The sequence below is a fragment of the Syngnathoides biaculeatus genome, chromosome 16 (assembly GCF_019802595.1).
Source record: "Syngnathoides biaculeatus isolate LvHL_M chromosome 16, ASM1980259v1, whole genome shotgun sequence".
NCBI classification, from domain to species: Eukaryota; Metazoa; Chordata; class Actinopteri; order Syngnathiformes; family Syngnathidae; genus Syngnathoides; species Syngnathoides biaculeatus.
This window is the reverse complement of record NC_084655.1, coordinates 24876806-24898530: the sequence shown is the minus strand read 5'-3', so window position 1 is coordinate 24898530 and position 21725 is coordinate 24876806. Positions and strand designations below refer to the sequence as shown.

The window sequence follows — 21725 nt, the reverse complement described above, 5'->3', positions numbered from 1 at the left end:
CGCGCGTCGAAGGTCTTGACGCGGACTCGAGCTTTTGCGGCCCTCGGAGGGGAGGGAGAAAAGACGAGACAGATTCGGTCCGGTGCCGCGACCTTTGCCGGCCGGCGCCGTAGTTTGTGTCGGTGTTTTTCAGCGTCAGGCCCTGGCCTCCGGTTGCCGTCAGCATCGGTCAACGTCAGCGGAGCCGTTTTCCTTCTCTTTCGCTGTGTCACTCTCGCATCCGCTCAGTAATTCACGAGCCTGTTTTTCATTTTTCCTCCGAAGCGGGCCGTGAAATTGACCTGAGCGGGTATGTCCATATTAATGGACTCATTACGGGTGTCGGGGCACCAGCGGCGCTTGTAACCCGCCACGCTGATTTCCATCGGCTGCGGGGTGCTGACCCGAGCCGAGCGCCGCTGACGTTTCCCTTTTGGTGTTCCGGGTTCCGTACTCGGGGTCGAACGGACTCAGGTCGTCTGCACGACCGCGAAGCGGAAACCCGATCATTTTTTTCCCCCTCAACGAATGCACACAAACGAGAGCGTTCCGCTTTGTCTCGGACCTTCTTCGGCTGGAACGGGGCTGAAACGGGGCTCGTGACCGTATCCGGACCGGGACCGATTAGCCCTTCGGTGACGTGAGCGACGGGCCCGGAACGTGTACTGAGCAGGATTTGGATTGCGGCTTCCGCTTTGACGACAAGGTTCCTTTTCCAATTGTCGGGTGGCAACGTCCATAAATTCTTCATTCGTGCCCGGGGCAAAACATCGAAGGTGACAAATGACTGCTAATATTAAAAAGAATAAAACATATTGAGCAGTTTCTTGTCTTATCCAAAATACATCAATCAAATTGCAAAAAAAAAAAAAAAAAAGTTCCCTTTTGGCAGAGTGACATAGTTTGAACAATAATAATTTGCATGAAGCTCTGTTGCTGCCATCCAACAGCAAAAGAGAAGTGGAAGGATATGCAGTGGGTATCAAAACTCTACACACCCCTGCTCAAATGACAGTGAAAATATGCGACCTCCATGAATCATTTCCAAGCTTGTTCCGCCACGACCGCGACGTGTTGTCAAAGACCCCAAAGGGAATCTTTTCACTCAAAGTGAAGGTGACGTAACGTGGCCGGCGCCGCTCGCAAATGGGGGGGGAGGGCGTCGGCCGGCACGCGCCCCTCACCGTTTCAGCGGGTGCTGATTCTGATTCACACCGCCTCAACTTGAGCTCTTCCAGTTCTTCTTCAGTTTCGGTTTCTGCAAGAGGGAGGCCTGCTTTCAGCTTTGGCGCTTGCAACCCCAGCGGGCAGGAGAAAAAAAATGTCCGAGCATTCAAAAACGCATTTGACAAAATTGTGTTTTGGTTTTTGGCCACAACCCAAATCGCCAAACGGACAGAACCGGCATCGGCAGTCGAGCACGTTGGTGCCACGTTGAGGGCGAATGGACTTGGTTGCAATTAGCATTGAAAATGTCAAGATGCTCAAGTGGGGTGTGTAGACTTTTTCTATGTGTCATGTACTTTGCATCATTCATCATCAACGGTGTAAAAAAGTGCATCGAAGCGTGACAGGAATAACGTGGAGAAAAAATATTGCTTCATCCCTGTCGGACCGTATTTAACGTCATCCCGCCGCCATGTTGAGGTGAAACTGATGCTGATTCGTTCCCCGCTGATAACTCAATCGTCTGATAACGATTTCTTGCCGAGATGTACGTCGCTTCGCGGTTCGCTCGGTCGCTAGCGGGGGGACGGCAGTCGTCAACATCCGTCCGCCTTTCGGGGGGGGCCAGGCGGCACGTCGCATCCGTCACATCCTGTGCATTATTTGGCCGTGTTGCATATGAAATATGGATGATTGGCATGTGTTGTCGTGTCAAAATAAGCAGGGAAAGTGAGTGAGTGACAACTTTGTCTAATCCATTGCTGTCGTCGCTAGTGCCCCCCCCCCTCCCAACCCCCTCCCAAAGAAAAGGCCACAGAAAAGCACTTTGAAAAGCATTCCAACAAAAGAGAAGATCCATAATTTTGCATAGTTGAAGGCAAACGACGCTGCCAGTTCACAATAACTGCACTCACGTCAAAGGGGCGGTACGGCGTGTCTCCTGAAGCCAGCCCCCAAAACTCGGACCCTGACCCCGACCCTAACCAACAAATATTCTGGAGAAGGATTGCATATTCTTGTATTTGACGACACTTCCACAGCTGTGGTCATCCAAAACTGACAGCAGCGCTAACCAAAGCAGCCTGAGATGACCAAAGTCGTTTTCCCGCACATTTGAGCGTACCAAGTGCGCGCTCTCAAATGAGCCACGGGTGCTGCTGCATCTGCTCCAGGGTGGCCCGCTTGTCCGGATCCAAATTCAAGCATTTCCACAAGAAATCTTCGCATTCTTGTCCGTAAAAGCAACACAAAAGTCGTTAGTCGCGGTGACGGTTCGGCGGCGCGCGTCAGGAAGGAGAATTGTCTTACCTTCAGATAGGACCCGATTCAGTCGTAGCATCTGGGACAGAAACATGACCGTGTCGAAGCGTTTGGTTCCGGCCATCAACTCAAAGAGCAGCGCGCCCAAATGCCACACGGTGGTCGGAGCGGCGCTGTACGTCCGTCGTAAAATGTACTCCGGGGGAGCGTAGCATAAAGTGCCTGCGAGGACGGAGACGGAGCCCGAATGCAACAAATGACCGACGAGGCGGACAAATGTCACCGTCCTACCGTTGTAGTCCCGGTAAGGCTCGTTGCTCGCCAAGCAGCTGCAGCCGAAATCGATGATTCGCACACGAGGGACGCCGGAGGTGGCCTCCAGGAGAATATTTTCTTGCTTTAAATCTCGATGGAAAACGTTCACAGCGTGCATGTTGATCGCTGCCGCCACCAGCTGCTTCATGATGTTCTGGGGGGGGGGGGGGGGCACATCCAGAACACGGATGAGCGGGTTTCCCAACTGCGGGATGGAGGACGACCGGGTCGGCCCGCTCTCCGAGCCGCGAGAGGACGCTGCGAACCCAGTCTCAGATTGCCGCATTTTTGCTTTGAGGGGGTCAGGCCCCCCCCCCCCCCCCGACCCACCACCACTAAAAGGGCGGACTACATTGGATAAAGAACTCATTTCTGACGTTGGCTCTGCTAGTCGAGGTCTTGCTAAATGAAGAACTCTGGTGTGACTGGTACGAATAAGACAACGATCAGAACTGTGACACAAAGCGTTTGTACTTTCGGTAGCTACCTTTGCCTCACACTCCAGCAGAGCGCCGAGCCGGCATCTGGTGATGTACGTGAACAAGTCCACGGAAGGCACCGGCCTCTCCATCACCAGCACGATCTGGTGCTCCAGATCGTATTTGTTCAGCAACGACACAACTGCGGACTTCCCGTCCGAGTTCTTTTTGATGGACGCTTGGAGCATGAGCAAGGCCTCGATGGGGATGTCCTTCTTCGATCCGTTGATGTTCTGTCAGATCACAGGAGCAACAAAATCATTTCGGCTGACTGGTGACTATCACCAAACTCTTCCAGTCCCTCCCTTACGTGGTCGTAAAGCAGCGAGCGTCGAGCTTTTAAGCGATTACCCGACTAGCGACTTTCAAGGACACGTTTCCTCACGTAAACCTTTTGACATCCTCTAACCTGAGTCCGATCCGATATCGCTGGACTGCTACCAGTAAGTCCTGGCACCCTTTCAGGAGACTCTGCCAGTTGCTGGACCTCTTGGCGGGGTACTAATTCTCTTTTCTACCGTGTCATGTTCAAACTGTCATGTGTGTTCTCAATTCCATTCCTACCGCGCTGGTAGAAAAGTTTGTCTTCTGTCTGAGGTAAGAGGAACCCCGACCCTCGACGGCACTCACCAGTGGGACACTTTGAACCTCTTTGGGTATGTATTTAATCGCCACCTACGGGAGAGAATCATCGATATGTGGTCGTGACAAAAAGGGAAAAGTGGCTTTTTGTGACAGGCGCATGACGTGACGAACTCTTACCGGGAACGAGTCGCTCTTCCTGTAACCGGCGTAAACGGATCCGAAGCCTCCTTCGCCGAGCTTATTGACCTGCTGATATTTCTGCGCAAACAAAGCTGCAGGGACACAAGGGGTGGTGGGTGGGGGTGGGGGTATACGGACACGACACTCGGTCGACTCGAGCGTCGTTGCCAAAATCCACGATCCTCTACTGGGACTGGGACTTTGTCGTTTTGGAAAGGCGCTGCCTTCGACGCAAACGTGTCCTTTGGGACCGGCGGCGGTTTACCTCGATGAACTGCAGCCTGTCGGGAGGTCGTCGACGAGCTTTTGAAGCCGGCTGCAATATCGCCGCCCGTCTTCCTCGACGTCAGCCGCTCGGTTGGGGCCTCTTTCTTGGTCTCCCCAAAAAAGAAGGCAGACGGCTCAGCGGGTGTTGCGCTGCGCTTCTTTGAGACGCTCTTTGGTGCGGAGTTGCGTTTTCTTTTGGCTTGGGTGCCCGGCGTTGTTTTCACCGGGTCCTCAGTCCTTTTAGCCCTGTGATTTTTTGTGGGGGTGCCCAACCTTTTCTCGGTCCCTTTAACCAGGAAATCCTCTTTGGCCAAGTCGGTGGATTCGGTTCTCTTGGTCGATAGCTCCGGTTTTGTGTCCCACTTTCTCTTGATGGCTCTCGGCGAGCTGGTATTGACGAGTCCTTCTTTTGTTTTTACCCGCTGCTTTTTTCCCAAGTGTGCTTGTTGCGTACGGGACTCGGTCCTTGCTCTTTTGAGCGGCGCTGTCTTCTTTGAGCCTCGGGGATGTTTATGGTTTGGTTTCTGTGCCAGTGTCGCCGGCTTTGCGCAAGACTTTCTCTTGTTCCCTTGAGAAGGAAGAGCTTTTACGGGCTCCCCGTTCCGTTGACGCCTGACTTTCTTTGTGGGGGTTTCTGGCCTTGTGCTGGACCTTCTCCCGGTCCTTTTAGTCAGCACGGTCGTTATCGTCCCCTGCGTTGGTTTTCCTCTCCTCTTGCTGGCGAGAGTTTCCGTGGCGGAATTTCCTCTCTTGGCGCGCCCTCCGAATGGTTTGCCGCTCTGCTTCTTCGCACTGGAGTCGAGTTGGACATTGCAGATCGTCTTTGTGGGTTTGGCCTTGGCGGGGCCCTCAGACCTTTTGGCGAGAGTGCTGCTCGCGGTGGGGAGGCCCTTCCCGGACCCTCGAGCTGGTTCCCCTCTCTGCCCGCTTGTGATGATCTCTGTTTTTGTGTTCAACTTCCTGCTCATCCCTCTGGTCGCTACGCCACTGGCGGACTGGCGCAGGTTTCGCCGGCTCTTTTTCTTCGCGGGGGACGCTGACGTCGCATCGACCTCGCGTGCGGTGGTCATCCTCAGCGGTACGAGGTCAGCGAACTTTGGTTTCTCCTCGCTGCTCGCCTTCCTTTTTTGTGTCGTCGCCACACGATCTTCCAAAAAGGTGCTCATTTCTCCGGTTGCTACGATTGATAAAGATAAGCAAGCATCAGCAGCCATGGGGGGGATCTTTTCGTACGAGTTCTGATTTCACAAAATATTTTGGCTAAATGAAACAAGTTACCTGTAGAACTCAAAGCTAGCAACTACGGAATGTGCAATGTAGAAGGTGCCGTTTCATCTTGGAGTTATGAACAGACAATTGACATGAATTACTGATGTATATGAGCTCTCCTCTGGTACATCATTTTATTTACTGCATTTACGGGATATAAAAGTTTCTCCAATTTCCCGATTGGCCCTGGGTGACGTGCGTGTGTTCACTCCCAGCGCGCTGAATTCACGTTACAGACTTTGGGCTTATTTTGCGTGCTTCACATCAGAGAAATGAAGGAGAAGAGAAACGCAAACGACGGACTTCACGTCGAACTTTGCACCTTTCAAGCGGTCAAAAGAACTGATGATTTATCGTCATTTCCTGTGCAAAGCGTTGGCGGTCTTCTAATGACAACGATGTCGCGACGCACCTGAGTGGCTGTCGGAGGACGCGGCCAGCAAAAGTTGAAGCCTGTCATCAGCCATCGTCTGTCATGCTTGGTTCCTCGCGAGGAAAAGTTTGCGCGTGGCGACGAGCTCATGAGTTTCCAAAACTTTCTGTCTGCGCCGCGATTGTACGAGTTGAGGGCTTCCATTGTTTAGCGGCGACACGATAGCGTCAACGTCGCCGCAAGTAGAGGGCGATGTCATCAAAGGCAAATAAAGTCGTGCGTTCATTGCAATTGGCTTCAAACCACTCGTGACAACATAAAGAACGATGACGCGTCGACAACCTGGCCCGAAATCGCACAAAAATCTGCGCATGATCTTGTTATCGACGGATGCCTTTTTTGTGTGTGTGGCCGATAACCGCCCGTAAATGGTTGACTGCCCCGCCCAGTTAACGCAGGTTTAACGTGTCGGACTTGTGAATCCGTCAACGTGATTCTCGTTCCCATATTCAGGCAAAAACCAAGAGGATTTGGACTCTTACCCAGAATTCCCTTTTGAAATGAATGGGAAAAATATCCATCCATAAACCAGCCAAAAGATTTTTGAAGGATCTTTTGAAGCAGGAAAATAACACCCTCATGTCCCGAACCGCTTCCTGTCACGCAGCCGGCTGTCTTTGGGCCGGAGGCGGGCGACACCCTGAGCTGGTCGCCAGCCAATCGCGGGCCACGTGGAAAGAAACGGGCAATTTCAAGCCTTCAATCAACCTCCCTGGCAGGAAACCGGATCACCCGCAGAAAAGCCACCCAGACATGGGGAGAGCGAGCAAACGCGGATCTTCACAACCGTGAGGCAGATGTGCGGACCGCTCAGGCACCGTGTCAAAACAGATTCACAATAGTCATGACAATTGAAGGGAACCACGATGACTCGCGCAATCGTTATGAATTCATCCGTTGGGCACCAGGACACGATAACGACGGCCCTTCTTACGACGTGGACGGCGTGCAATCTTCCCCTTTGGGTCAACTTTGTGGATTCACTTTTGAAGTCCGAGCTGCTCGGTACATTTCAAGCAAGACGTCACCCAAATGGAGCCGGTCCAAAATACTTTGTTTAGACGAGACAAAAGTCGTCGTCGTAAACGGACCGAGACGTCACGGAGCGGCCTCGGCCAAACGTGTACGTCTGCCCGCCACGAAAACGTCCGAAATATAGATTTTCTCAACAAACTCCTTCGTCCTCTCTCCCGAGTCACCCTCTCGAGTGACACGAGGACTTCCCGTGAGGCCGGACGGCCTGCGAACTCCGAACGTCGCAGAACTCGAAGGGGATTCGACTTCGCTCCGAATCAAAAACACAACAGGGAAGACGTGTCGGACGGGAAACCAAAAAGAGAAGAACGCAACCTTGACGGTGACCTCGCCTGAAAGGAAATTAAAGATTCATATTTTCTTGACTTCAGCGCAGCTTTTTTCTTTTCGATGTCCATTCGATACATTTTTCATCAAGGCGCTCGGCTGACAAGCGTTGAATATGAAATGTGACAGCAACAGCAAAGTCAGCAGCGTGGACGGACCGATGGCCCCAGTGAGCCGCGCCGCAACTTCAAATGGGCGACCGGGCCACGCGCTCCCACTTCCACTCGGCTTTGTCGGCCCTGGAAAACCTGGAGGGAGTCGAGAAAATCGGCCGAGTCCCCCGGAAAGCCGAAAGGGAATACGTCCTCTTCCGATAGCGATTCTGCCCAAAATCTGTCACCTGTCAATCAAATGCCGCTCGTAGCACCTGTAAAAATGGATGCCACCTCCCTTTGTGCCGCTCAAATCTGCGCAGGCTGCCAGGTCACTCGGCGCAGGGGACAACGAGGCGCTCTCAAACCGCGACGCCGGTGCGAAGCCTGTTGGATGGGGGGGGGGGGGGGGCGTTTTGCGTTTGTTCTGCGTTTTCCGCCATTGCATTTTGCCGACATTTGCCGTATCGTGTCAGGTCCTTCGCGATCTGCATCTTTTTTTTTTTTTTTTTTTTTTCTGCGGCAGCCCCGTCGTAAGAAGCACCAACAAGCAACGATTCACGTTCAATTCATCTTTAAAAATGATCGTTCGGTCAGGGCTGCAACGTCCGCCCGCAAAGAAAAAAAAAACCCAAACAAAATGGGGCCGCTCGACCTTCCAGGGTGAAAACGACCCGACGAGGAGAGAAACGTCGACCTCTTTCCTCCAGCGGCGAGTGTTCGGCGCATGTCAACAAGTGGGAGCGCCAAAGTCTTGCGTAAGCAAAGTCAAAGAGTCGCACCGGATTGTCACCCCCCCACCCCCCCCTAACCCGACGTGTCACGCCAACACGACCTCAGGGTTGTCGCGAGCCGGGAACGGGCACGATGTTCCGCTCGCGTTTTGGAGCTCTGCCGACATTGCGGCGGCGGTGCGGCTTGTTTTTTTTTTTGGGGGGGGGGGGGGTTTCACACACATTTACTGGATGTGAACGACATAAACCGTATTTGTCATGGTATGTGGTAGAAATTGTGTCGCACGACTGCGCAAAAAATGACGCAGTAGATGAAGTTATTGACGATGGCCAACAGTGTTCAACCTGAGTCACTCACGACTCTTTCTTAATTGTCAATAGCTAAAGAATTGACCATCAATTTTTTTTTTGACATTTGTGCATGCGTCACAAAAGCAAGAAATATTAGTTAGCATCATTTTTCTTTTGTTCCAAAGCTCCTTTTCTTTCCTCGTTGTCGTTTTTGCTGATTACGAAAGGACTCGAAAGAGGCGTGGCTTTCTTTTCGCGGCCTTGTTGCACATTTTTTGGTCTCGGAAGATTCGAGAAGGCCAAAAGCTGTAAAACGGGAACGCCGCCGTCAAACGGACAAGCGACGGTCAACACTTGAAATGGTGCCAGAGCTCCTCGTCAATATTTGCACCCCGCTTCTGATCTGAACTTTGGCCACGGGGTCAAAGGTGAGCTCGTTGACCCCGAAGCGACGACGCGTCGCGTCCCTCCGGCGCCGGCCGACCTGTTTGGAACGGTCTTCCGACCTCTTGAGGGGCCTCCGCTCGGATGCTGCGGCTTTTTTCCTTCGGAGGAGAAGCGGCGACGTCCGCATTTCTGCTGCTCGCAGTTGGTGTCAGCCCCCCTGGCCCCGCCCACTGGCCCCGCCCCCGCCTTCCCTCTTTGGAGTTTGCTGTCTTTTATTTCGTGACAAGCTCAAAAAAGTGATATTCTATTAAATTCACTTATTTGATGTCAAATCCAGTTTTTGACTTTCAGTGAGGTCCAAAATTGACTCGGCCCTCAACTGAAATATTTCACAAAACTCCAGAAGCTGGCAGGTTCTTTTTTTTTTTTTTTTTTTTCCCAAGCGCGGTGCCAAGCATGAAAAACGAGCGGCCGATTGGAGGATAATAACAATAAAGCGGTCGGGTGAGGAACGCAGCTCTGCTGGAGTCGTTTTGTATGAATTATTTGGCCTCGGCTTGTCAACCAGAGTAATGACTAACAGATGCCTGCAGATGGCGACATTGCTTCACTTTGGATTTGACATCAGCACAAGTTTTGAGTAGAAGACGCAGATTAGGCAGTGAACGTCGGGCAATTATGACGCAGTAACAACACGACGGGAGTCGGACAAAACGATAGGAGAAATGTGATGAGGTTGATGGTGTGAACGGCAAACGGCGTGCAAAACTGACGGTAAACTCAAATCGTGCGGCGACGCCGTTCATGGAGCGTTTTGTAGTTGCGTGTGTTCATAGGAATGTTATGATGCCATCCAAAGGCCGGATTTCATCTTGCTTTGGGTCTTTTGAAGTTTGCGGTGTCACAAAAGCAACAGAGATACGAAATGCGCCCCAATTTTTCATTTGCCCGGATGCCAAGAGATGAAGGCTAAAACGTAACCAAATATGGGCGCCAAACCCTCCGAGGGTGACGAGCTCGGGCCTCGGGCCTCGGGCCTCGGGACCAGGACTTGAGAGAGGGCGCGTCGTCGTCTTCGTGGGCCTCTTATTTTGTGGTTTGGAAAGTTTTGAAGGAGCCGCTCCTTGATTGGCTGGCAGATTGTTTTCTTTTGAAGCACCAAATGCGAAATGGCGACACACCTTTTCTTTTTCCACCCTTTGAAATCTGCGAGCTGTTTTCTTCGGTCTGTGTCGTCTTATGAAAGATTAGATTTTGCTTAAGTGGCAAATAATAGCCCCAGAGAAGGCTTGCGAGGTGCAACAGACGATTAACGTGCACAGATGAAAAATAACCCGATTAGAGAGACTGCAAGCGTTTTTCAAGTCTTGCTTTTAAGAAGTAGCGATGGAATCTGTTTACCTTTCTCCAGAGCGAGAAAATATGATCATACATTTTCATTCTGCAAATGGATCTCACTTGGCTGTACGATGGAAGCACTTTTGACAAAAACTCATCTTTCACATTAAGCAAAAACAAAAAAAAAGTCGCCATGTTTAAAAGCGCTTGAAAACTTGCAACGTCGAGCAGCCTCACCAACGCGCGCGCGACGTCTCAATGCACGCGTGGATCGGGTCCGGTCCGCCACATTCGCCGGCTCAGATGCTCGTCTGGAATTTCAAGTCATCCGAACGGGAAAAAAGTCGTCCAAGATGCGCCTCGTTGACTCTGAAAATGTTTTTCCTACGCTGTCCGTTGATTTGTATTCTGATGACCTTTGACCTTTGCTCCTTCAATTTGAAACGTCGCAGCCGCGTTTTTGTTTTCTGTCAGCGCCGCGAAGTCACCGAAGTCTCCGCGAGGGCATTTTGCGATCCGGGCCGGGCAAACGCCACCTCGGGTCACGCCGACATTCCGGAACGCAACAACGGTTTGTGGCCAAATCGAATTCCAAAATGGAAAAAGACGTCCGGGTCACGTGATTTCTTTCCATTCAAATTCTCAGATTTGGGATTTATTTGTTTGTCCACTTTCCAATTTGAGCCAGCGGAGCCGCACACTAAACACGCGACTTGTGTACGTAGAAGGGAAAACAAATGAAAAATGTTGCTTTTTATCCACCCGTTCATCATTGAGGTGAGTTATAGTCGACAGTATTAAAACAAACAAAAATGTATTTCTGCATTTGCGTCCATTTGATGCGTCTCCTGTTTCCAAGTGGAGTCGAACCGAATCTTTTCTTCGCCATCTTTTTCTCGCCCTCTGGCGGCGACAGGCGGCGTGGCGGCCCCCCAGCGGGAGTCGGACGCGCGCGTCACAGGCGCCGCTCCGTGAGACGATTGGCCGCACGACGGCCAGTCGCGCGGGAGGCGAGGCGGCGTTCGGAGCTCCCGAGGCCGCCGTCGCTGATTTGGGCCGAGCGAGCGGTTCTGCTCTCCCCCCTCGGAATCTTCTGCTTTTGATTTGATTATTTATTGTTGATGCTCCTTACCTTACCTTACCTTACCTTACCTTACCTTTTTTTTTTTTTTTTTTTTGGTTTGGGGGACTCATTTGTTTAGTGGACGGAATGCACCCGTGTTGTTGTGGCACACTGTGGACTTTTGGACTTGCGTCACCGCGAGCGTGAAGCCTTGGCGGTGCCTCGGGGCGGCTTTCTCCTCTTTTCGTCCCGAACTATTCAACATCCGAGCCCGCGATGGACTTTTTCGCACCGGCGGATAATCCCGCGTGAAGCGCGTGAAGTGGAGTCCACCAACACGCGATGATCCTGTTTCGTAGATTCCGAGTGTTGCTCCTCACGGCGTTCCTGGTGGCGTGCACGGTGCACATTCTGGTCGACCTGCTGCCCGGACTGGACCGGAGAACGTCGGCGGCGGAAGGCGGCGACGGCGGCGGCGGCTGCCGGTGCGCGGCGGCCGAAGCGGACAAGCGACCGCTGCGAATCCTGCGGGATTTCAGCAGCGAGCCCGACTCCAACCGCACGAGCGCCCCGCGGTCCCGGGAGAAGGGCGCGGGGACCCAGTCGCCCCGGAGGAGGACGCCCGGCGGCGAGCCGGACGAGCGCGAGGCCAGCGGGGGTCGCGCGACCGCCGGAGCCGGAGCCGGAGCCGCTCCCGGCGCATCCCGACTCGCGGCTCTCTTTCGGCATCCTTTGTATCAGCTTGCACTTCCGCCCCTGACCGAACGGGACGCTTTGTTCGACGTCAACGCCGAAATCACCTTCCAACCCGAAGCAAGTGAGCAGCGCAGATGGTAAATCGCTCAGAAAGAGAAAGAGAAGGAGAAAGCCTGCCTGCCTGCCTGCCTGCCTGCCTGCCTGCCTGCCTGCCTGCCTGCCTGCCTGTCTGCCTGCCTGCCTGCCTGCCTGCTGCCTGCCTGCCTGCCTGCCTGTCTGCCTGCCTGCCTGCCCGCCTGTCTGTCTGCCTGTCTGTCTGCCTGCCTGTCTGCCTGCCCGCCCGCCCGTCTCTCTCTCTGTCTATCTCGTCTGAAATTTGAATGGCGCGTGCTATTTACAATCGAACAAAGCTGGATTAACAGCACTGAAGCTCTCAATACAAAGGAGGTTGTGGGTTCAAATCCGGCCTGGCCCGCGTGTACTTGGCGCCTCCGTGGCTTTTCTACGGGTACTCCGCTTTCCACGCGTGCATGCGAGTTTAACTGCCCGTAGGTGTGAATGCGAGGGCCGGCGGTTGTTTGTCGATGCGAATGGCTGGCTACCAGTCGGAAGTATCGCCCGTCTCTCGCCCGAGGCTACGAGTCAGCACGGCCGCGACCCGCTCCGGAAACCGGATGGATGAAATCCTGACAAACGACCTTTATAAAGTTTGTTTTTGTGGGTCCACGTCGCTCGCGAGACGGCAAAAGTTGCGACCTGCTTTCAAGGGACTTGACATTGGCGTAATGAAGGAAACCGTCACACAACTTTTGTAATCTTGTTGCATGGTTTTTTTTTTTTTTTTTTTTTTTGCCTGGTGTCATGCGGTTTTCTTACTCGTCCATGACGGCTCTGACTCATCACCTTGTCGCCGCCTATCCAGATGATAAACTTCTGACTCGTCACCCCAAAAATTATTTGATGATCCCTTTTTTCGTAGGAGTATCGAAAAGGAGAAGTGGATGACTCGCGAGGTCCAAAAAAAAAAAAAAAAGTCAGAGTCTCGTTTCATCGTGGTTCTTTTTTTCCAGGCGCGGCGAAGACGGCGACGGGCGGCAGCCGGAGAAGGCGGCCGAGTCCTACCCCAACTGGCTGCGTTTCCACACCGGCATCAACCGCTACCAGCTGTACGCCAGAAGCGACCCGGCGCTGGGCGGCCTGCTCCGGGACCTGCTGACGCAGAAGATCACCAGCGTGGGTGAGTCTCGTAAACAAAGCTGATTTCCATATTTGCATGGAGAAAACAACCCTCACCTTTATTTAAATGTTGCATATTCATGGGAACGCCATCCGTCCCAACTCCCAAGCGGCGCAAAAGCTAATGAATTGGAAAAAGGACATTCTGGGCATTTTCAGCTCAAATTAGCTTGCAAAGCTGCCAAAAGGACATCGAAAAGGATTGTCAAAGGGAAAAAAATGGAAAGAAGGGAACCTTCCGTTCCGTGCGGCCCATTAGCCAACTGGATTTGAAGTTTGCGTACGCCGTTGCACGTTTGTCCGTGCTTGTCTTGTGTCGCTTTGCTCCGGACCCTGCGGCCGGCGTCCTCCCGCGATCCAAAAATGTTTCATAGGCTGACAGAATTGACTAAATTGTCGGCAAAAATGTTTTTTTTTTTTTTTGCTGATACATAAATAGTTTACGCACCTGAACAGCTGAACTTTATCTGGTTGAAATGCGACAGGTGCGTGCGGTCCTGCATTTAAACTAAGCTTGGAAATGATTAGTCGCATCTGCAGCTAGCAGAGGGTGTGCGCACTTGTGCAACTACACTCCAGCTGTCAAACTAAATTCCAGCTGAGCTGTGAGGGTTCTACGGTGGCACACGTTTTGAAATATTTCATCGTGTTCTCACTTTTTTCACACAAAAAAACAGGGGTGTGTAGACTTATGTGTACGTGGTTATGTGCTGTGGTCCCAGCTACATCGGGGCATGATCATTAGGAATTTAATGCGTGTGTGGAATTTGTCTTTGTTCCACGCATTTACTTTTGTGGATGTTCTGATTCATGGACCGTAATCGTTTGCTGCCACTGACTAATATTTATTTGAGTATTTGCCAAGGTCTGTCAACTTCCGCAACGACTCGCAGATCCCCGCAGATGGCGGCGTTGCGTCGCGTTGGATTTGAGATCAACGCCGCCATCGAGGTTAGGAGGCGAACGTCGGCTGGACGGCGAGGCCGGAAAGTGCCACCGTGGGCCCGTTTGGGCTCGCGGCGCCTTTTGCATTTTGTCACTTTCCGGCCGAGGTTCCGTGGTTATGTCGTCACAGGACTAAATGAAGGCAAAAACGGGTCACGGTCACGTTAACGGATTTTGAAGGTCCCGCGGGATGTGACGAGATGTCCTGTTCCGTGCCAGCCAATCAAATCTCTTCCTTCTGGTATCTCGCGGCGCTACTCCGCTGACGGGCGCCGGAAGGTCGGCGCGGACGAGCCTCACAAACGGGATTGGCGACTTTGAAGGTGGGAAGGCGGGCCGTCCTTCCTTTGGAGACATTTTTTTTTTTTTTTTGCGGTTGCGTCCGGCGGAAGTTTGCCGCCGACGTGCCGTCGCCGCATCGCGTGGCAAACAAAACAGCGAGCTGAGCTCTGCTGGGATTTTTCCACAGCGGGAGGGATTAGCGCGCTGTCATTTTTTTTTTTTTTTTTTTGACGAAACAACAAAAGCGAGCGGCGCGTGGCACGGAATGGAGGTCGCCCCCCTCCGGGATTGCGGATCAAGGTCGCGTCGCTCACGTCAAATGGCTGTCGGGGCCTGTACGGACGCCTGGAGTCGAATCTTCGGACTTGATGAAGCCACACGAGGGCCTCAAGAAACGGGACCGGTGCTCCGCGGAAAGCCTCCGATGAGCTCAAAACCCGAGACGCCGGGTCACCGTCACGAAATTCTCGTGCTGGAATAAACGAACAAAACCCCAAAGGAGACACTCGGTGGGACGGTTGCAATTTTAATCGATTGGAGTTCATAACGACCGACCTGAAGCACCCGCAGAGTTGCTTTCATTAGCCCATCTATGGCATTTTGCTCGGTCGGGCCAAAGTTCTCCCGTCGTTACTCCAGTTGACGACGTGATTCTTTCCAGACAGACGAAGGTGTTAACTTTTTGCTTTCTTAATGGCTTCTGTCTTCGGACACGAGCTCGACGCACGCGTAGCCTTCATTTCCACAAATATGAAATGAGGCAAAACATGGAAAAGTGTCATCTTGGGTGGCTCGGCGGCGCAATCTCGAGTTGCCAAAAAGCCGAAATGGAGCGGAAACGTTTTTGCCCCTTTTGCCGATAAATTGTGTCCGTACGGGATTAAAAGCGCGTTTTAGCGTAATCATAAAAAGGACCTGAGACTTTGCAGGTTAAGCTGCTGTCGTCCAAAGTTTGCATTGATTTTAATGTTGTATCTCGAAGAGTATTTGGGAGCCATCTTGGCACCCTTCTGAAAAGTCTCCTCAGCTTTTTTTTTTTTTTTTTTTTGCCCTCGCTCACGGGGGAATTCTTGTTCTTTTTCTCAAACCGCACCGATTATGTATTCTCAGGCCGCTTCTCCACAGCGCACGTCGATCGCAAATTGTGCCGCTTGGCTTTGTAAAAATCAAAACTGGTCTTTTGACGCGGGCTTCTTCTCTTGCAGCCATGAAATCGGGCGGCACCCAGCTGAAGCTGATCGTGACCTTCCAGAACTTGGGACAAGCTCTGTTCAAACCCATGAAGTAGGTCAATGCCACAACTTGCCAATCCGTGACGCGGTTGCACGTTTTGCCGCGTCTCCAGCGGGTCCGCCGTTTAACGATTGAGACGGGCGACGGCGGGCCGTCTTCGTTCGGGGAGACCGTAACGACTGCGCTCGTCCTCTCCCTTTCGACTCCTGCGTCCAACTAGACCGCGATCAAAAGGATTCGCTCAGAAGTGGCCGCGCAGTGCACGAAGCACGCTGGAGAGCCCCCCAAAAAATGTCTTATTAACAAGCCGGACAAGAAATGATTGAATAAACAAAAATGGTCAAGAACTTCCAAGGAGTTGGCATTTGTGAGTCACCTCCTAATTTTCATTGTCCTCTCCAAAGTTGTTCTGATCTCAAATCCAAAGCGACGTAATGCCGCCATCTAGAGGGACCTGGCAGTCTTTGCAGTGGTTCACAAAACTGTATTTGACAAACAAGCCGGGCGTGGGCGGCACTGCCTTCCACACCTACCAGTGGAAAACACAATTGACGACAATATTCGTCAGCGGTAGGAAACGGTTGGATTCCCGTGACACTAACTCGGAACTGGATGGAAGGCGGGAGAGGCAGAAGCGATTGACGTGACGACGACGGCGCCCTCGAAGGAATTACGACACCGAGAACGAGCCAAAAGCTCCCACGTTGTTTTGCCACACGGCCGTCGTTGGCAGGAAGGAAGCGAAAAGCGTCAAGACGGCGAAGATAGCAGCGTCACGTCCGTCGCGTGGAGCGGCAGGAAGGCCGAGCGGCTCGCGGCGCCGTTACCAGCTTCGCGGATGCAAACCAAGAAACTAAGACGCGGGATGCGCGTGACATGAATGACGTGTAAATACGTTGACGCATTCATCGCGTGCTGCACAAATCCCCTCTGAAATTGTTCACTAGTGCCACAGAGCCACAAATGGATTAAAAAAAAAACAAAAAAAAGTCATTTATTTTTGTACTCCTCCTCCTTAAACGTAGGCGACGTTCAGGAAATGTTTTTTTTTTTTTTTTTTCCCCTCAAAGAGCTCCCACGAGAGCCTCGGGGAAATCGTGCCACTTCAAAGGATTCCAAATCAATCAAACGATCGTTGAAATGAAAAATATTTTCTTCCTGCTGCTTCGCAGTGCCGCTTCGAGTCCCTGCAAAGTGAGAAGCGACGTCTCGTGCATTTGAAATTCCACCGAACTGCGTGAAGGCAAAAGTGAACGATCGTCTTTTCAGCCGCAACGCTGGCCGATTCGAAGGAGCCCCAAAATTGCCCACAGTACGGTTGGCACGTGTCCGACCGAGTTTGGAGCGCAGAGACCTCGCGACCAAAGTTCAAAGTCGGCGTCTTTTGTTTTTTTTTTTTGTGTTTTTTTGGCGCCCGCTTGTCCGTGCGCCTCAACGTTCTGCGGTCTCGCCCTCCGACTCCCGATCAAGTTTTGCGGACCGCCACTCGAGCAGAAGTGAGGACTTTCTTTCCGAGGTGTTCTCATTGAACGGGGAGTCACAGGAGGGGTCGCTGCAGACGCCCGCTCGCTGCCTTGCTCAAAGGCGACCGTTTCGTTTCGTTTCCCCCGTCTATGCACTGTTTTGATGAAAGTCGCGGTAACGTATCGGATAAGGAAAGCAATTGAGCCAACGTCCCCTCCGACGTGATTTCCTTTCTTCTTCTCCCTCCTTCAGGCAGAGCCGCGAGCAGGAAACGCCGCCGGACTTCTTCTACTTCTCCGACTTCGAGAGGCACAACGCCGAGATCGCGGCCTTCCACTTGGACCGGTGAGGCCGAACGTTGATTCTTTTCAGAGCAAGCGAGTCATAATTCTTTTGGGAAATGATCCCACTTGGTTTTTGTTTTTTCTGGGCCCGGCCGGTTCCGTTTCTCCCGGTCAGTCGGCGGCGGTCGTCGCAACTGAAGGCGCCGCCTCAATAGACGGCGACCGCCAGTATCTGAAAGGGATTTTGGCGCGCGGGGGAATTAGACGAGCGCACTCTGATTGCGAAATCCACAACTGTCACTTGATCCTTTTACACTTGAAAATGGAAAATGACAAAATATGAATCATCATTCAGCGCAGGTGATTTCAAGCTTAGGCGCAAGCACGACTGGATGAATCACGAACTTTTGTCCCGCTGCAGTGTTGAGCGCTGAATTCAAAATACGCGGTTCCCCTTTCACGTTCTTTCCACCCCCGCAAATAATGAAAATCCTCAAATAATGGATGCGGGACCTACGTATGGCATGTACCATATTTTTGCCAGCACAGGATGCACTTAAAAGTCTTCCATTTCCTCCAAAGTGGACACATGTGCACAATTGTCGTGCGACTCGTCCGCCAAAACGTAGACTTTGACACGCTGCTTCCACTGCTAACGTGCATGCTAGCGCCTGGTTTAGCTACCACGAGATGGCGCTCGCGAGGCCGAGCCTCACCTCAACGGACAAAGGAAGCGCGCGGCGGTGCCCCCGCCGCAGGGGCCGCGCCCCCCTCCCTCACCCAGACGGAAAAGTCAGCCTCTCTCCCGATCTCTCCTCGGCGTCATCCCGCGTCGCCGTTTCCTCGCAGGGTCCTGGACTTCCGGAGGGTTCCCCCGGTGGCCGGACGGCTGGTTAACGTGACGCGCGAGATCAGAGACGCGACGCGGGATCAAAAGCTACGGAGGACTTTCTTCACCTCGCCAGGTACAAACCACATCGGCACGGCAGCGGTGTCGGGCGATGCCACGTGTGACGCCACGACAGGAAAGGACACAAAATGACGCGTCAACACGACGCACCTTGACGCCATGCGTTCTTCACGCTCTCCCTTTGGCATTCTTGCTACTCAAGTATCCTTGAATCAATTTCGGCTGTAGAAAATGAAGCTAAATCTTGCTTTTTACTGGCATTTGGTCCGGTGGTTTTTGTCGTGAGCGCGTTGGTTCGCTCGCGAATTCAATTCAAGATCTCCGTCGCCGCTCAGCATAAAAACGCCGTTGACCTCGCCTGAGTCATTTCGACATGTGAGGCGACACCCGCAGGCGAGTCATCGGACTCCGCTCACCTCCCGAAAAAAATCGCCAGGCGAGGTTACTCGACTGTAAAAAAAAAAAAAAAACGTCAAAATGATAAACGATGGCTTGTAAAAGTTGCAATTCAGCCGGCGGGCTACCGAAGCAAAACGGGCCTCGCTGTCGGTGTCTGTCGTCCGGCAGCCGACAACGTGTGCTTCTACGGCGAATGTTCGTACTACTGCTCCACGGAACACGCGCTGTGCGGCAAACCGGACCAGATGGAAGGCTCGCTGGCCGCCTTCCTGCCCGACCTCAACCTGGCCAAACGCAAGACGTGGAGGAACCCCTGGCGGCGATCTTACCACAAACGCAAGAAGGCCGAGTAAGCCGCGCGCGCCGCCGGCCGCGTTCCTCTCCGGGGAGTTCTCCTTATCGTATCGCCGTCGGGTCCGAGCAGGTGGGAGGTGGACCCGGGTTACTGCGACGAGGTGAAGCGGACGCCGCCGTACGACCGCGGCGCTCGACTGCTGGACGTCATGGACATGAGCATCTTCGACTTCCTGACGGGTGCGACGCCGTTTCCCAAAGGTTGTGTCCCGACCCGCCGATTGATTGTTGACGGTGGTTTCCTTTCGGCAGGTAACATGGATCGCCACCATTACGAAACCTTTGAGAAGTTCGGCAACGACACCTTCATCATTCACCTGGACAACGGAAGAGGGTACTTGGAGCATTTGCGCGCAGACGCAACGTTCATATTCTCTTTTGCATATTTTGCTTCCCTTTTCCAAGGGTGAGATTTTCTTCTTTTGACCGTGATGACCGGGAACGAATCCAGCTTCCGTTTGGTCCCGAGGAAGCCGGACGACATTCAGTCGGCGGCGGTTGGACTTGTGATTGTGACATCGTTGCGTCTGGTCCTTTTCAGGTTTGGGAAGCACTCGCACGACGAGATGTCCATCCTGGTCCCGCTCACGCAGTGCTGCAGGTCAGAAGACCAGAAGGTTCTTTCGCTTCGAAAAAAAAAAGAAACAAATCCCGTGCGGATGTCTCGGATCGGGATTCTTTTGGGAGGCGATGTGGAGATGGCGAGGATCCAAAACGCCGTTTTGTTCTGTTCCTGTTCAGGGTGAGGAAGTCCACCTTCCTCCGTCTCCAGCTGCTGGCCAAGGAAGACTACCGGCTGAGCGCCGTGATGGAGGAGTCGCTGCTGGGAGACCGGCTGTCGCCCGTCCTCATCCGGCCTCACCTGGGGGCCCTGGACCGCCGGCTGGGCCTGGTTCTGCGGGCGCTGGCCGACTGCGTGGCCGAGCGGGGCTACGGCGACGTGGTGGCGGAAGATGCGGACGGCGGGCCGGCCCCGCGCGGCCAGTGAGGGCCCCCGGCCCTCACTGGCCGCTTTTCCCGGACTCTCTGCCGGACTCGCGGCCGGCGTCTCGTCTCTTTGGCTTCCGTCTCCTTGTGAATCTTGCTATCTGTGGGTGGCGCGCGACCGGTGAAAGAAACCGACGCCCCTGAGCAAGCTGTGCAATATCTTGTGATGCCACAGGAGGGCGGCAAAGCCCTCTTTTATTAGACAAGGCCAAGGCCCGATTCCCTTTTTTTCCCCACACGCAAGACGGCCTGATCGTCGGGTATCTTTGAGACATTTTTGCCTTCTCCCTCGCTCACATTCACTCGCTCCTGTTTTTTTTTTTTGCTTGTTTGGTCACTTTAACGCGCCGGTCGAGTGCCTTGCGACGAGAATTCGGCGTTGGGCCGCGTCGAATTTTTGAGAAGGCGTTACTGCGTGCTCGCCTTGCGCAACTTGCGTCTTTGTGAAAGAAACAAAGGCAGGAGCGAGCCGTGAGAGGCCCAAACGGACGTCCCTCAGCCAGCGGACATTTTTTTTTTTTTTTAAATCCAGAGACGCATTATAAATACAGCTAAGTTCAATATCCGTTGAAATGTTCACGGACGTTATGGGAAGGGTTTACGTGCGTGAACCCACGCCGGATGTTGAACCGTGGGCATTTTCTCTCGCCCTGGTGGGCGTGTTGTTGTCGTGCTTGATTCCAGCAATAGGGGGCGCCAACATGGAGGGTAAGAGCTTGCCGTTACAAATCAAAGTATCCGAAATATTTGATGTTCCACCAGATATACAACGTTGTAAACTTTGTGTGCTGCTGTAATTTTGACTTGCCTTATTCCAGTTATGTATATTCATAATCCCTGCAGGGTTGCTTTCCAGTAAAGGCAAATTCCGACTCAAGCAACAAAAATACTACAACGATAAACACGGGAAAGCAGTATGCAATACAAGTGGCCATGATGTCGACGTATTTGCACTTCAACTCCGATTGTTCCCTTTTGTGTTCAAGGATTTCATGAAATTGTTCCGTCCCTGCCGAAGAGTCGCAATCTGTGTCCGTTTCGTCGACACGACGAGTCCAAAAGCGAAAAACATTTGTTCGCTTTTGAGTTAGCATTGGTCTCATTTTCAACACTTTCAAATCTCGAGTCGCCAAATCAGGGCTTGAATGTCGACGACGGGCCGAGCGAGCGAGGGATGAAACTGGTTTTTTATCCGAAAGAGACGTCGACGCCTGACGGAGACCAAAATAACGGCGCAAAGGCGCTTCTCGCTTTCCGTTTTGTTCTTCCCTCGTTGGAAAGACAAAGACGGACTTTGGTGACCTCACCGGCGTCGTTTGATTGCTTTCCTGCTGTGAAGACGAAGATTACTCGAGTGCGCCCTCCAAATAAAAGTGCGCCCGCCCGACGGGGGCCCCTTTGTAATCGTTGCGGGACAGACGCTCAACCGACAGAGAAGATATGAATATCCTGTTGTCTGTATCGGGAACAAGCGTTTGCTGTTATTTTGGTTCACCCAAAAGTTTTGAGCGTCTTCAAGACAAGTTCCATGTTGACCCGGAACAAAAATCAAAAGCAGTGACATATTTGGGAGCTACTCTCGCACTGTTTGGAATTTGAAGAGGTTTTTTTTTTGTTTTTAATTCCCTCTCCCCTTTGTAGCTTACTATGTGTGTATATACGCATCCATTTTCTTAGATGATTGTCCTCACGGGGGTCGCGGGAGTGCTGGAGCCTATCCCGGCTATCATCGAA

General features: G+C 52.7%; 2 protein-coding genes across 2 annotated transcripts; one reads left to right on the top strand and one right to left on the bottom strand.

Annotated features, from left to right (window-relative positions):
* Window positions 1-2268: 2268 nt before the first annotated feature.
* LOC133514897 (uncharacterized) lies at window positions 2269-6063 on the bottom strand. The gene is made up of 7 exons (XM_061846974.1): window positions 5914-6063; window positions 4231-5409; window positions 3963-4057; window positions 3831-3875; window positions 3209-3433; window positions 2455-2875; window positions 2269-2374 (listed from the first exon to the last, which is right to left on the bottom strand). Exons 1-7 carry the CDS (start codon window positions 5966-5968, stop codon window positions 2283-2285), a joined length of 2112 nt encoding a protein of 703 aa, XP_061702958.1. The 5' UTR covers window positions 5969-6063; the 3' UTR covers window positions 2269-2282.
* A 5294-nt stretch (window positions 6064-11357) lies between these two features.
* On the top strand, window positions 11358-20993 carry fam20ca (FAM20C golgi associated secretory pathway kinase a). Its single transcript, XM_061846117.1, has 10 exons — window positions 11358-12034; window positions 12968-13134; window positions 15566-15644; window positions 17310-17402; window positions 18191-18306; window positions 18819-18999; window positions 19075-19184; window positions 19257-19338; window positions 19546-19605; window positions 19746-20993. The coding sequence occupies exons 1-10, from the start codon at window positions 11544-11546 to the stop codon at window positions 19990-19992; spliced, it is 1626 nt and encodes a 541-aa protein (XP_061702101.1). The 5' UTR covers window positions 11358-11543; the 3' UTR covers window positions 19993-20993.
* Window positions 20994-21725: the final 732 nt, after the last annotated feature.

Coding starts and splice junctions, on each gene's coding strand:
- LOC133514897 (XM_061846974.1), bottom strand. CDS start 5,968: ATGGCTGATGACAGGCTTCAACTTTTGCTGGCCGCGTCCTCCGACAGC. Junction 4,058..4,230: donor ACAGGCTGCAGTTCATCGAG/GTAAACCGCCGC, acceptor GTGTCCCTGCAG/CTTTGTTTGCGCAGAAATAT. Junction 3,876..3,962: donor GGAAGAGCGACTCGTTCCCG/GTAAGAGTTCGT, acceptor TCTCTCCCGTAG/GTGGCGATTAAATACATACC.
- fam20ca (XM_061846117.1), top strand. CDS start 11,544: ATGATCCTGTTTCGTAGATTCCGAGTGTTGCTCCTCACGGCGTTCCTG. Junction 18,307..18,818: donor GACTTTCTTCACCTCGCCAG/GTACAAACCACA, acceptor GTCGTCCGGCAG/CCGACAACGTGTGCTTCTAC. Junction 19,606..19,745: donor CCGCTCACGCAGTGCTGCAG/GTCAGAAGACCA, acceptor GTTCCTGTTCAG/GGTGAGGAAGTCCACCTTCC.